At 45.7% G+C, this 16,438-nt stretch overlaps 1 protein-coding gene across 1 annotated transcript; it reads left to right on the top strand.

The window, feature by feature from the left end:
- Positions 1 to 298: 298 nt before the first annotated feature.
- On the top strand, positions 299 to 889 carry LOC138313364 (uncharacterized). The gene has a single exon (XM_069253848.1). The coding sequence runs from the start codon at positions 299 to 301 to the stop codon at positions 887 to 889; it is 591 nt and encodes a 196-aa protein (XP_069109949.1).
- Positions 890 to 16,438: the final 15,549 nt, after the last annotated feature.

Raw genomic sequence — 16,438 nt, 5'->3', positions numbered from 1 at the left:
TGTTGACTAGACACTTCCATAACGCTGTTCAACATCAGGGTAGACACCTGACAGAAGGGGCGATAAGGGCCGCAGGCTTTTGGATCACTGGGGGCAAGAGACTGGTTTCTTTCGTCATTCACTGTGTGAAGATCGTGTTACGCCAAGCCCGCAATTTACATTCGTTGGTGTCGATGTTTTTGGACCTTGGACCATTGTCACACGCAGGACAAGAGGCGGTTCAGCTTCAAGTAAACGCTGGGCAGTGCTCTTCACGTGTCTGTCATCTAGGGCGGTTCATATTGAGTTACTGGAAGAAATGAGCTCATCATCGTTTATAAACTCTGTGAGAAGATTCTACGCCATTAGAGGAAAAGTTGCAGAGTTCCGTTCTGATAGGGGAACCAATTTTGTTGGGGCAATCTCGGACCTTGACGCTACAGCAATCTTCATAGAAGACCTAAACATCAAGGAATTTCTCCGTGAATCTGGTACCATCTGGAAATTTAATCCTCCCCACGCCTCACACTTTGGAGGCTCCTGGGAAAGGATGATTGGCGTTGCACGACGCATACTAGACTCCATGTTCCTCAACAACAATCGTAACCTCACGCACGAAGTCTTGTCGACATTTATGGCAGAAGTAACAGCGATCATCAACGCGCGACCATTGATTCCTGTTTCAACAGATGTAGATGAACCATTAATCTTATCTCCAGCAACCCTTTTGACACAGAAAACAGGAAGTCGGATCGAGTCGTTTGAATATTTTAACCAGAAAGACATGCTTAGATCACAGTGGAAGCATGTGCAGGTGCTCGCTGAGCAGTTCTGGAGTCGATGGCGAAAGGAGTTTCTACCTGTGTTACAGGGCCAGGAGGAAGTGGAATCACGAGTCTCGCAACCTTGAGGAGGGAGACGTTGTTCTCATGAAGGATAAACAAACAGCGCGCAACGATTGGCCTCTTGGTGTAATCACGCGTACCTTTCCTAGTGAAGATGGACTTGTTAGGAAAGTTGAGATTCAGATATCGCGAGAAGGAAAGAAGTCAACATTCGTCCGTCCAGTTACTCAGGTTGTTGTCATTTGTTCCAAGGAGACATAGACTGTCAGCTGTGGTCAAGTAATAAACTATGTTGTGTATAATTGATGTCTAAGTGTGTAACAGTTTAGTTCATGAACATCATGTTGAAACCTTTGCAAAATTTACTGTTAAGAGCTGGAATTATTTTGTTTATAAATATGTTACTCTTAAGTTGATTAGAGATAAAGTTAGTGATATTATTAATATCAGACGGGGAGTGTGATGGAACCAGGAGTTCTCTCCCTTTGATTGATAACTTAATAATCAAGGTATGGTATTAGAGTTACCTGCCCCTGTCTGTATGTCATTTCCGCCCAAGGAAAGGATGGTCTCGAGAGAGATAAAACTGCAAAAATATAGCAACTATGTGGCCCCACACGTTGTAAGTGTATAGTTTAATGTTAAATGCATTAATTATTTCATGTGTGACAATTTAAAATTGTGATGAAGCTATGTGCGTACCATGTATTTGGTATTTTTTGTATAAATGCATATGAAGCGATGTTTTGATTTCACCGGAAATCGTGCAGTTTGTCAATTTGATTCTCTGACATGTTTTTGAGTGATGTCGTTTTATTATTGCTGTTTATAAAGCAATACCTATCAGTCTTTACGATATTATTTTGTATCTTAGTGGTATATAGCCATGTATAACATGTATGCCCTAGCTAAATGTAAATTACTAGTGCACATGGTTTAATCATTGTTAGTCGGTATGCAAAATAGAAAACCTCGTATAGGCAATGGTCGATGTATGCAGGTTTTCGATGTAGACAGGTTGTCGTTGTATGCAGGTTGTCGTTGTAGAGAGGTTAATCATGTGAATTACAGTTTTCTTTTATTTTCATTTGTCAAATCATAATATTAAAGGATTGAATTGTTATATCCTATAATGATAAGGAAATCCCATCTTGATACTCAGAGATAGTATGTACCAAATGTCAAGTTATTAAATACCTGTTTCTGCATATTTACTGTAGAGTTAACAAGTACACTTTTAATATTTCTCTTGAAATATTACATTGACTAATTCATTGTGTAAGTGTGATCTAGTCCAGAATAGTGTTTATTTGTGCAATAGTTATTACAACTTTATTAGGTGTTTGTGAAATTAGCACTTATGTAATAAGTTTAATCCTTAGGATTAATATTTGTATCTGTAAGAGTGAATGACTACAGAAGTTAGAGATCATTAAGTAACAATATTTACTTGTTTGTATTTCAGGTTTTACTATACTCCACTATAAGCCACTATACACCACTTTATGTGGATCTGTAATAAAGGTTGGAAACAGTTCAAGGAACTTTCTGTTTTTTGAGACAGAACAGTAAAACAACGTGTATCAGCTGCACAGTACATGATGTCTACATCCAGGGATCAGGATCCCAGCAAATTGTTTGAGCAAGGAGGGTATCTTGCGCCCATGCAGGAGTATGGGTCACAACTGCAGGTTCCCGACAACGCCCATGTTACTCCGACAGAGATGGAAAGGTCCCATCGGAAGAAAAACCTCACAGGAGGTGGGGAGGAACAGTGTATGAGGCCACGGTAGAGACAAGTACCGCCAAACTTATCAAACTCCGAAAAAAGGTAGAGGATACTATCGAAGAGTTTAACTCGGCCAAGCACGAAAGAGACTTAGTGATAAAACTAAAGTAATGATATTGGGGGGTAGGGATTGTAGTATAAGGTAATGATTATATTGTGGGGTAGATAAGAGTATAAGGTAATGATGATATTGGGGGTAGGATAGGAGTATGTATAAGGTAAAGATGAATGTAGTGGGGGTAGATAATTATTATTAATTGAAAAATGATATTGGGGGGTAGAATAGGAGTATATTGTAATGATGATATTGGTAAGGTAGATAGGAGGATAATGTATGATGATCAATGGGGGTTAGGATAATTGTATTATAATGTTTTAATGATGTTGGGTGTTAGGACATTAGTGATTATATTGTAAACATCATCAAGGGGTTATAGGAAAGGATAGTATAACCTGACTCATTATTTAACAATTTATGTTAAGTATTATATTATAATGTAAATAATATACAAGGGGTAGTATGCCAGGTCTAAAAATGAAAATCATTAAATTGGGGTGTACGATAGAGTAATTCTAACCATAATGATATATTGAATACGGTAAATGATAGACCTGATTATAAGAATATGTGATTATAATGGGTTGATATATGGTGACCATAGTTAGTACAATGTGTTGGGGGGTACACGTAGGAGTACACCTAGTAATCATGAAAATTGGTGTTTGTTACGTCCACGTCTACACCTGCCACCATCATCACAAGGTGTTACTCAGACTTGTCCTACACCTGACAATCATCACAAGGTGTTACGTCACGTCTACACGTGACCACCATCACAAGGTGTTACGTCACGCTCTAACACCTGACCATCATCACTCAAGTGTTACTCACGTCTACACCTGGCCATAACATCACAAGGTGTTTACGTCACGTCTACACCTAGACCTAGTCATCACAAGGTGTTACGTCACGTCTACCTACCAGACCATCATCACAAGGTGTTACGTCACTGCTCCTACACCTCGACCATCATCACAAGGTGTTACGTCTCCACGTCTACACCCCTGACCATCCATCACAATGGTGGTTTACGTCACTGTCTACACCTGACCATCAACACAAGGTGTTACGGTCACGTCTACACCTGACCACCATCACAAGGTGTTACTTCACGTATCTACACCTGGCCAACCATCACAAGGTGTTACGTCACACGACTACACCTGACCTGGGTCATCACAAGGTGTTACGTCACGTCTACACCTGGCCATCATCACAAGGTGTTACATCACGTCTAACAACACCAGACCATTCTATCACAAGGTGTTACGTCACAGTCTACACCTGGCCACCATCACAAGGTTTTACGTCACGTCCTACACCTGGACCATCATCACAAGGTGTTTACGTCACGTCTACACCTGACCATCATCACAAGGTGTTACGTCACGTCTAACACCTGACCAACATCACAAGGTGTTAACTCCACGTCTACACCTGACCATCATCACAAGGTGTTATCGTCACGTCTACACCTGACCATCATCACAAGTGTGTTTATGTCACGTCTACACCTGACCACCATCACAAGGTGTTACGTCACGTCTACACCTGACCATCATCACAAGGTGTTTATCGTCACGTCTACACGCTGACCATCATCACAAAGGTGTTTACGTCACGTCTACACCTGACCATCATCACAAGGTGTTACGTCACGTCTACACCAGACCATCATCACAAGGTGTTACGTCAACGTCTACACCTGACCACCAACACAAGGTGTTACGTCATCGTTCTACACCTGACCATCATCACAGGTGTTACGTCCACGTCTACACCTTGACCATCATCACAAGGTGTTACGTCACGTCTTCACCTGACCATCATCACAAGGTGTTACGTCACGTCTACACCAGACCACCATCACAAGGTGTTACGTCACGTCTACACCTGACCATCATCACAAGGTGTTTACTTCACGTCTACACCTGACCATCATCACAAGGTGTTACGTCACGTCTACACCTGACCATCATCACAAGGTGTTACGTCACGTCTACACCTGGCCACCATCACAAGGTGTTACGTCACGTCTACACCTGACCATCATCACAAGGTGTTTACGTCACGTCTACACCTGACCATCATCACAAGGTGTTACTTCACGTCTACACCTGATCCATCATCACAAGGTGTTACGTCACGTCTAACACCTGACCATCTCATCACAAGGTGTTACGTCACGTCTACTCTACCTGACCATCATCACAAGGTGTTACGTTCACGTCTACACCTGACCATCCATCACAAGTGTTTACGTCACTGTCTACCACCAGACCATCATCACAAGGTGTTAACGTCACGTCTACACAAGACCACCATCAACAAGTGTGTTTACGTCGCGTCAACGTCTACACCTGCGGCCACCATCACAAGGTGTTACGTCACGTCTACACCTGACCATCATCACAAGAGTGTTATCGTCACGTCTACACCTGACCATCATCACAAGGGTGTTACGTCAACGTCTACACCTGACTACCATCACAAGGTGTTACTTCACGTCTACACCTGCACCATCATCACAAGGTGTTATACGTCAAGTCTACACCTGACCAACATCACAAGGTGTTACTTTCACGTCTACACCTGACCATCATCACAAGGGTTAACGTCACGTCTACACCTGACCATTCATCACAAGGTGTTACGTCACGTCTACACCTGACCACCATTCACAAGGTGTTATACGTCACGTCTACACCTGACCATCATCACAAGGTGTTTACGTCACGCGTCCTACACCTGAACCATCATCACAAGGTGTTTACTTCACGTCTCTTCACCTAAGAGCCCAACCATCACAAGGTGTTACGTCACGTCTACACCTGACCATCATCACAAGGTGTTACGTCACGTCTACACCAGACCATCATCACAAGGTGTTTACGTCACGTCTACACCTGACCATCATCACAAGGTGTTACGTCACGTCTACACTACCTGACCATCATCACAAGGTTTACGTCACGTCTACAACCATGACCATCATCACAAGGTGTTACATCACGTCTACACCTGACCATCATCACAAGGTGTTACGTCACGTCTACACACTGACCATCATCACAAGGTGTTACTTCACGTCTACACCTGACCATCATCACAAGGTGTTACGTCACGTCTACACCTGACAGATCATCACAAACGGGTGTTACGTCACGTCTACACCTGGGGCCTGTTACGTCACGTCTACACCAGACCATCATCACAAGTGTTACTTCACGTCTACACTGACCATCATCACAAAGGTGTTACGTCACGTCTACACCTGACAATCATCACAAGGTGTTACGTCACGTCTACACTTGACCATCATCACAAGGTTGTTATGTCCGTCTACACTCCATCATCACAAGGTGGTTTTACTTCACGTCTACACCTGACCCACATCACCAGTGTTACGTCACGTCTACACCTGACCATCATCACAAGGTAGTTACGTCACGGTCTACACCTGACCATCATCACAAGGTGTTGACGTCACGTCTTAACACCTGACCATACATCACTCAGGGGAAGAAGTTACGTCAACGTCCTACACCTGACCATCCATCACAAGTGTGCTTACGTCACGTCTACACCTGACCATCATCACAAGATGTTACGTCACGTCTACACCTGGACCAACATCACAGGTGTTACTTCAGACGTCCTACACCTAGACCATCATCACAAGGTGTTACGTCAGTCTACACCATGACCGGATCATCACAAGGTGTTACGTCACGTCTACACCTGACCATCATCACAAGGTGTTAACGTCACGTCTACACCTGGTCCATGGCATCACAAGGTATGTACGCTCACGTCTACACCTGACCATCATCACAAGGGTGTTACGTCACGTCTACACCTGGTTACGTCCATCCTACCCTATACTAATAACCATCACAAGGTTGTATACGTCAACGTCTACTACACGTGACCATCATCAGCAAGGTGTTTACGTCACGTCTTACACCAGACCATCATCACAAGGTGTTGTACCGTCACGTCTACACCTGACCATTCCATCACAAGGTGTTACGTCACGGTCTACACGTTTTCACCACCTGTCAATCATCCACAAGGTTAGTTTACGGTCACGCTCTACACCTGGCCATCATCACAAGGTGTTTTACGTCACAACGTCTACACCTGACCATCATCACAAGGTGTTGTACATTTCGACGTCCTACAGCCTGATCCATCATCACGAAGGATGTTACTTCACGTCTACACCTGAACCATCATTCACAAGGTGTTTGTTACGTCACGTCTACACCTGACCATCATCACAATGGTGTTACGTCACCGTCTACACCTGGACCATTCATCACAAGAGTTTTACGTCACAAACGTCTACACCTGGCCATCATCAGAAGGTGTTAACGTCACGTCTACACCAGACCATCATCACGAAGGTGTTACGTCACGTTCTACACCTGACCACCATCACATAGGTGTTACGTCACGTCTACACCTTGACCATCATCACAAGGTGTTACGTCACGTCTTCACACCTGAGCCATCATCACAAGGTGTTACGTCAACGTCTACACCTGACCATCCATCACAAGGTTGTTACGTCACGTCTACCACTGACCATCATCACAAGGAGTTACGTCACGTCTACACCTGACCATCATCACAAGGTGTTACTAGTTCACGTCTACACCTGGCCATCATCATTCATCAAGGTGTTACGTCACGTCTACACCTGACCATCATCACAAGGTGTTACGTCACGTCTACAACTGACCCATTCATCACAAGGTGTTACGTCACGTCTACACCTGACCATCATCACAAGGTGTTACGTCACGTCTACACCTGACCATCATCACAAGGTGTTTACGTCACGTCTACACTAGACCATCAATCACAAGGAGTGTTACGTCACGTCTACACCTGACCATCATCACATAGGTGTTACGTCACGTCTACACCTGACCGATTTATCACAAGGTGTTACGTCACGTCTTCACCATGGCCACCATTTCACTAAGGTGTTACGTCACGTTCTACACCTGACCCGATCAATCACAAGGTGTTACGTTCACGTCTACACCTGACCATCATCACAAGGTGTTACATCACGTTTTGTGGTACACCAGACCCTAGACCACTATCAATGCACAAGGGTGGTTAAGTCACGTCTCACACCTGAGCAACCATCACAAGGTGTATCCACGTCCACGTCTACACCTGACCATCATCACAAGGTGTTTACGTCACGTCTACACCAGACCATCATCACAAGGTGTTACGTCACGTCTACACCTGAACCATCATCACCAAGGTGTTTACGTCACGTCTACTCCTGACCATCATCAACAAGGTGTAACGTTACTCTACACCTTGTCACGTCCAACAACGTATCACGCTCACTTTTTACACCTGACCTATCATCACAAGGTGTTACGTCACGTCTACACCAGACCATCATAACACAAGGTGTTTACGTCACGTCTACACCAGACCCATCATCACAAGAAATGTTACGTCACGGTCTACACCTGACCATCATCACTCAGGTGTTCACGTCACGTCTACACTGTCATCATCATCACAAGGTGTTACGTTCACGTCTACACCTGGCCTGTTATCACAAGGAGTGTTACGTCACGTCTACAACCTGACGCATCATCACAACGGTGTTAATTCACGTCTACACCTGACCATCCATCACACGGGTGGTTAGCGTCACGTCTACACCTAATGGACCATCATCACAAGTGGTGTTTACGTCACGGTCTACACCTGACCATCATCACAAGGTGTTTTCATCACTGTCTACCACCTAGAACCATACATCACATCAGGATGTTACGCTCACGTCTACACCTAGACCTCACCATCACAAGGAGTTACGTCACGTCTACACCTTGGTCATCCATCACAAGGTATTACGTCACGTCCTACACCTGACCATTCTATCACAAGGCTGTTAACGTCACAATCTCTACACCTGACCGATCCATCACAAAGCGTGTTACGTAACGTCTACACCTGAACCATACATAACACAAGGTGTTACGTACACGTCTACACCTGACCACCATCACAAGAAGTCTACGTTACGGTCTACACTTCACGACTATCCACACAAGGTGTTACGGATCATGTCAACACCTCACAACAAGGTGTTACGTCACGTCTACACCTGACCATCCATCACAAGGTGTTACGTCTAGTCTACACCTGAACTACATCACAAGGGTGTTACGGTCCTAACGTACACCTCAATCAAGGTTTTTCGTCACGTCTACACCTGTCATCATCACAAGGTGTTATCGTCACGTCTACACAAGACCATCCATCACAAGGTGTTACTTCACGTCTACACATGAAGACCATTCATCACTAGGTGTTAACGTCTCGTCTACACGTGACCATCTTCACAAGGTGTTACCGTCAAGTCTTCACAGGACCATCTTCACCCAGAGTGTTAGTCACGTATACACCTGACCATCAGTCACAAGGTGTTCGGTACGTTCTGACACCTGTCTATCATCACAAGGTGGTTACTTCACGTCTACACCTGACCATCATCACAAGGCGTGTTATGTCACGTCTACACGTGACCATCATCACAAGGTGGTTACGTCACGTCTCTCACCCAGACAATCATCACAAGGTGTTTACCGTCACTTCTTACACCTGTTTCACCATCATCCACAAGGTGTTACGTCACGTTACACCTGACACATGGGTCATCATCACAAGGTTTTACGTCGCTGCGTCTACACCCTGACCATCATCACAAGGTGTTACGTCACGTAGCTACACCTGACCATTCATCACAATGGTGTTACGTCACGTCTACACCGGTGACCTATCATCACAAGGTGTTACGGAACACAGTCTTCACTCTGACCTTAGTCATCACAAGATGTTACGTCACGTCTTCACCACTGACTACATCACAATCGTGTTACGTCACGCCTACTCACAAGACCAATCATCATGTTACGGTCACGTTACACGTCATACTTCTACACCGTCTACATCCTGACCTTCATCACAAGGTGTTTCTGTCACGTCTACAAACCTGACCCATCATCCACAAAGGTGTGTTACGTCACGTGCTACACCATGACCATTCATCACACAGGTGTTAAGTCTAAGCTCTACAGCCTGGACCCATCATCACAAGGTGTTACGTAACGTCTACTTCCATTACCACCAATCACAAGGTGTTACGTAACGTCTACAGTGGAAACCATCTACAAGGTTGTTACGTCTCACGTCTACACCTGACCACCATCACAAGGTGCTTACGTCACGTCTACACCTGGCCATCATCACAAGGTGTTACGTCACGTCTACACACCAGACCAATTATCACAAGGTGTTTACTTCACGTCTATCACACGTGACTCCATCATCACAAGGTGTTACGAGTCACGTTCTACACCTGACCATCATTCATCAAGGTGTTACTCACGTCTACACCTGACCATCATCACAAGGTGTTACGTCCACGTCTACAACCATAGTACCATCATCACACAAGGTGTTACCGTCACGTCTTCACACCTGACCATCATCCACAAGGTGTTACGATCACGTCTACACCTGACCATCATCACAAGTGTTTACCGTCACGTCTACACCTGACCAATCATCACAAGTTGTTACGTCACGTCTACACCTGGGTCATCATCACAAGGTGTTACGTCACGTCTACACCTGATACCTCAATCAACACAAGGTGTTACGTCCACGTCTACACCTGACCATCATATCACATACGGTGTTACGTCACGTCTACACCTGGACCATCATCACAAGGTGTTACGTCACGTCTACACCTTACGACCATCATATTACAAGGATGGTGTTACGTCACGTCTACACCTGATCCATCATCACAAGGCGTTTTACGTCACGTCTTCACACTGACCATTCAATCACATAGGTGCTAACGTCACGTCTTCACCTGATGACCATGCAATCCACATGGTTGTTAACGTCACAAGTCTACACCTGACCATCATAACAAGGGTGTTACGTGCACCTCTTCACACTCTGACCATCATCACAAGGTGTTTACCGTCACGTCTACACCTGACCATCATCACAAGGTGTTTACGTCACGTCTACACGCTGACCATCATCAACAAAGGTGTTACGTTCACGTCTAACAACCTGACCATCATATCAAGGTGTTACGTTAAGTGCTACCCCTGGTAAGACCATCATCAACAAGGTTGTTACTCTTCGCGGTTCTACTCTCAGGACCATCATCCACAAGGTGTTACGTCACGTCTACACCTGACCATCATCACAAGGTGTTAAAGTCACGTCTACACCTGACCATTCATCACAAGGTGTTACGTCTCGTCTACACATGGCCACCACTCACACAGGTGTTTACGTCACGTTTACACCTGACCATCATCACAAGGTGTTACGTCAACGCGTCTACACTTGACGCATTACATCACAAGGTGCTACGTCCACGTCTACACCTCTGTCCATCATTCACAAGGTGTTACGTCACGTCCTACACTAGAGACCATCATCACAAGGGTATTACGGCACGTTCTAACATAGACCGATCATCACAGGTGTTACGTCTCGTTACACTTGACCTTCCATCACAATGGTGTTACGTCACGTCTACACCTGACCATCATCACAAGGTGTTTACGTCACGTCTTACACCTGTACCATCACTCACAAGGTGTTACAGTCACGTCAACACCTGGACCATCATTCACAAGGTGTTACGTCACGGTCTACACCTGACCATCATACACAAGGTGTTACGTCACGTCTACACCTGGCCATCGATAACAAGGTGTTACTCTCAAGTCTACACCTGACCATCATCACAAGGTGTTAACGTCATGTCTACACACTGGACCACTCATCAAGACCACGGTGTTAGTCACGTCTACACCTTGGCCATCATCCACTAGGTGTTACGTCACGTCTACACTAGGACCATCATCACAAGGTGTTAACGTCACGTATACTACTGACCCATCATCACAAGGTGTTACGGGTTCACGTCTACACCTGACCATCCATCGACAAGGTGTTACGTCCACGTCTAACACTGACCATTACATCACAAGGTGTTACGTCACGTCTACACCTGGCCACCATCATCAACAAGGTGTTACGTCAACGTCTACACCTGGACACATCATCACAAGGTGTTACTCATCACGATCTACACTAGAACCAATCATCATCAAGGTGTTACGATCACGTACTACACCTGACCATCATCACAAGGTGTTACGTCACGTCTGACACCCTGACCATCATCACTAAGGTGTTACTTCACGTAATACACCTGACCTATCATCACAAGGTGTTACGTAACGTCTACAACCTGACCATCATCACAAAGGTGTTACGTCACGTGCTACACCACGACCACCATCACAAAGGGGTTAACGTCCACGTCTACACCTAGGTCTTCATCACAAGGTGTTACGTCACGTCTTTCACCTGACCACCATTACAAGGTGTTACGTCACGTCTTACACCTGACCATCATCACAAGGTGTTACGTCACGTTCTACACATGTACGCATCATCACAAGGTGTTTACGTCCACGTTCTACACCAAGACCATCATCACTTAGGTGGTTACGTCACGTCTACACCTTTGCACCATTCATTCACAAGGTTTACGTCACGTCTACACTCCTAGACCATCATCACAAGGTGTTTAAGTCACGTCTACACCTGACAATCAGCCACAATGAGTTAACGTCAATCTACACCTTATACCATCATCAGCAAGGTTTATCGTCACGTCTACAAACTTACCATCATCACAAGGTGTTTACGATCACGTCTACACCTGACCATCATCACAAGGTGTTACTTCAACGTCTACACCTGACCATTCATCACAAGGTGTTTACGTCACGTCTACACTCTGACCATCCATCACAAGGTGTTTACGTCACGTCCTACACCTGAAACCATCATCACAAGGTGTTTACAGTCACCGTCCTACACCTGGTAACCATCACAAGGTGTTACGTCACGTCTACACCAGACCATCATCACAAGGTGTTATACGTCACTTCTTACACCTGGACCATCATCACAAGGTGTTACGTCACGTCTACACCTGACCACATCATCACAAGTTGTTACGTCACGTCTACACTAGGACAACCATCACAAGGTGTTACGTCACGTCTATTCACACCTGACCATCATCACAAAGGTGTTACGTCCACGTCTACACCTGGCCATCCATCACAGGTGTATTACGTCACGTCTACACCATGACAACATCATCACACAGGTGTTACGGTCACGTCTACACTAGACCAGAACTTCCATCACAAGGTGTTACAGTCACGTCTACTACCTGACCATCACCACAAGGTGTTACGTCATCGGTCTACACCTGACCATCATCACAAGGTGTTACGTCACGTTCTACACCTAGACCACCATCACAAGGTGTTTACGTCACGTGTCTACACCTGTACCATCATCACAAGGTGTTCACGTTTCACTAGACCATCATCACCAGTTGTTTACTGTCCGTCTACACCTGACCACCATCACAAGGTGTTTTCGTCACGTCTACACCTTGACCATCATCACAAGGTGTTACGTCACGTCTATCACATCACAAGGGTGACCATCATCACAGACCATGATTGTTACGTCACGTCTACACCTGGCCACCATCACAAGGTGTTTACGTTCACGTCTACACCTAGACCATCATCACCAGGTGTTACGTCACGTCTACACCTGACCATCATCACAAAGGTGTTACGTCACGTCTACACCTGACCATCATCACAAGGGTGTTACGTCACGTCTACACCCTGACCATCATCACAAGGTGTTACGTCACGTCTACACCTAGACTACCATTCACAAGGTGTTACGTCACGTCTACACCTGACCATCATCACAAGGTGATACGTCACGTCTTACACCTGACCATCATCACAAGGTGTTACGTCACGTCTACACCTTAGACCATCATCACAAGGTGTTTCGTCACGTCCTACACCTGACCCATCATCACAAGGTGTTACGTCACGTCTACACCTGACCATCATCACAAGGTGTTACGTCACGTCTACACCTGAACCATCATCACAAGGTGTTACGTCACGTCTACACCTGACCATCCATCACAAGGTGTTACGTCACGTCTACACCAGACCATCATCACAAGGTGTTACGTCACGTCTACACCAGACCATCATCACAAGGTGTTACGTCACGTCTACACCTGACCATCATCACAAGGTGTTACGTCACGTCTACACCTGACCATCATCACAAGGTGTTACGTCACGTCTACACCTGACCATCATCACAAGGTGTTACGTCACGTCTACACCTGACCATCATCACAAGGTGTTACGTCACGTCTTACACCTGACCATCATCAACAAGGTGTAACGTCACGTCTACACTCTGGTCCATCATCACAAGGTGTTACGTCACGGTCTACACCTGACCATCATCACAAGGGTTTACGTCCACGTCTACACCTGACCATCATCACAAGGTGTTACGTCACGTCTACACCTGACCACCATCAACAAGGTGTTACGTCACGTCTACACCTGACCATCATCACAAGGTGTTACGTCACGTCTACACCAGACCATCATCACAAGGTGTTACGTCACGTCTACACCTGGACCATCATCACAAGGTGTTACGGTCACGTTTACACTGAACATCATCACAAGGTGTTTACGTCACGTCTACACCTGACCATCATCACAAGGTGTTACGTCACGTCTACACCCTGACCATAACATCACAAGGTGTTACGTCAGTCTACACCTGACCATCATCACAAGGTGTTTACTTCACGTCTACACCTGACCATCCATCACAAGGTGTTACGTTCAGTCTACACCTGACCCATACCATCACAAGGTGTTACGTCACGTCTACACCTGACCATCATCACCAAGGTGTTACGTCACGTCTACACCTGACCATCATCACAAGGTGTTACGTCACGTCTACACCTGACCACCATCACAAGGTGTTACGTCACGTCTACACCTGGCCATCATCACAAGGTGTGGTTACGTCACGTCTACACCTGACCATCATCACAAGGTTGTTACGTCACGTCTACACCTGACCATCAATCACAAGGTGTTACGTCACGTCTACACCTGACCATCATCACAAGGTGTTACTTCACGTCTACACCTGACCATCATCACAAGGTGTTACTTCACGTCTACACCTGACCATCATCACAAGGTGTTACGTCACGTCTACACCTGACCATCATCACAAGGTGTTATGTCACGTCTACACCTGACCATCATCACAAGGTGTTTACGTCACGTCTACACCTGACCATCATCACAAGGGTGTTACGTCACGTCTTCACCTGACCATCATCACAAGGTGTTAAGTCACGTCTACACTCTGACCATCATCACAAAGTGTTACGTCACGTCTACACCTGACCATCATCACAAGGTGTTACGTCACGTCTACACCTGACCACCATCACAAGGTGTTACGTCACGTCTAACCTGCCATCATCATCACAAGGTGTTACGTCACGTCTACACTTGACCATCATCACAAGGTGTTACGTCACGTCTACACCTGACCACCATCACAAGGTGTTACGTCACGTTACACCAGACCATCATCACAAGGTGTTACGTCACGTCTACACCTGAACCATCATCACAAGGTGTTACGTCACGTCTACACTGACCACCATCACAGAGGTGTTACGTCACGTCTACACCCTGACCATCATCACAAGGTGTTACGTCACGTCTACACCTGACCATCATCACAAGGTGGTTACGTCACGTCTACACTTGACCATCATCACAAGGTGTTACGTCACGTCTACACCTGACCATCATCACAAGGTGTTACGTCACGTCTACACCAGACCATCATCACAAGGTGGTTACGTCACGTCTACACCTGACCATCATCACAAGGTGTTACGTCACGTCTACACCTGAGATCCATCATCACAAGGTGTTACGGCGTCACGTCTACACCTGACCATCATCACAAGGTGTTACGTCACGTCTACACCTGACCATCATCACACAGGTGGTTACGTCACGTCTACACCTGACCATCATCACAAGGTGTTACGTCACGTCTACACCTGTCGACATCATCACAAGGTGTTACGTCACGTCTACACCTGTAGACCATCATCCACAAGGTGTTACGTCACGTCTACACCTGACCATCATCACAAGGTGTTACGTCCACGTCTACACCTGACCATCATCACAAGGTGTTACGTCACGTCTACACCTGACCATCATCACAAGGTGTTACGTCACGTCTACACCTGAACCATCATTCACAAGGTGTTACGTCACGTCTACACCTGGCCATCATCACAAGGTGTTTACGTCACGTCTACACCTGACCATCATCACAAGGTGTTACGTCACGTCTACACCTGACCATCATCACAAGGTGTTACTTCACGTCTACACTAGACCATCATCACAAGGTGTTACGTCACGTCTACACCCTGACCATCATCACAAGGTGTTACGTCACGTCTACACCTGGACCATCATCACAAGGTGTTACTCGTCACGTCTACACCCTGACCACCATCACAAGGTGTTTACGTCACGTCTACACCTGACCATTCATCAACAAGGTGTTACGTCACGTCTACACCAGACCATCATCACAAGGTGTTACGTCACGTCTACACCTTGTATCATTTCATCACAAGGTGTTACGTCACATCTACACCTGACCATCATCACAAAGGCGTTACGTCAACGTCTACAC

Source organism: Argopecten irradians, chromosome 2 (genome assembly GCF_041381155.1).
Source record: "Argopecten irradians isolate NY chromosome 2, Ai_NY, whole genome shotgun sequence".
Classification (NCBI taxonomy): domain Eukaryota; kingdom Metazoa; phylum Mollusca; class Bivalvia; order Pectinida; family Pectinidae; genus Argopecten; species Argopecten irradians.
The sequence above is the reverse complement of the archived record's forward strand: the minus strand, read 5'-3'. Positions and strand labels throughout refer to the sequence as shown.

Bases quoted from the DNA above. Each gene is read 5' to 3' on its own strand.
- LOC138313364 (XM_069253848.1), top strand. From the start codon at position 299: ATGAGCTCATCATCGTTTATAAACTCTGTGAGAAGATTCTACGCCATT.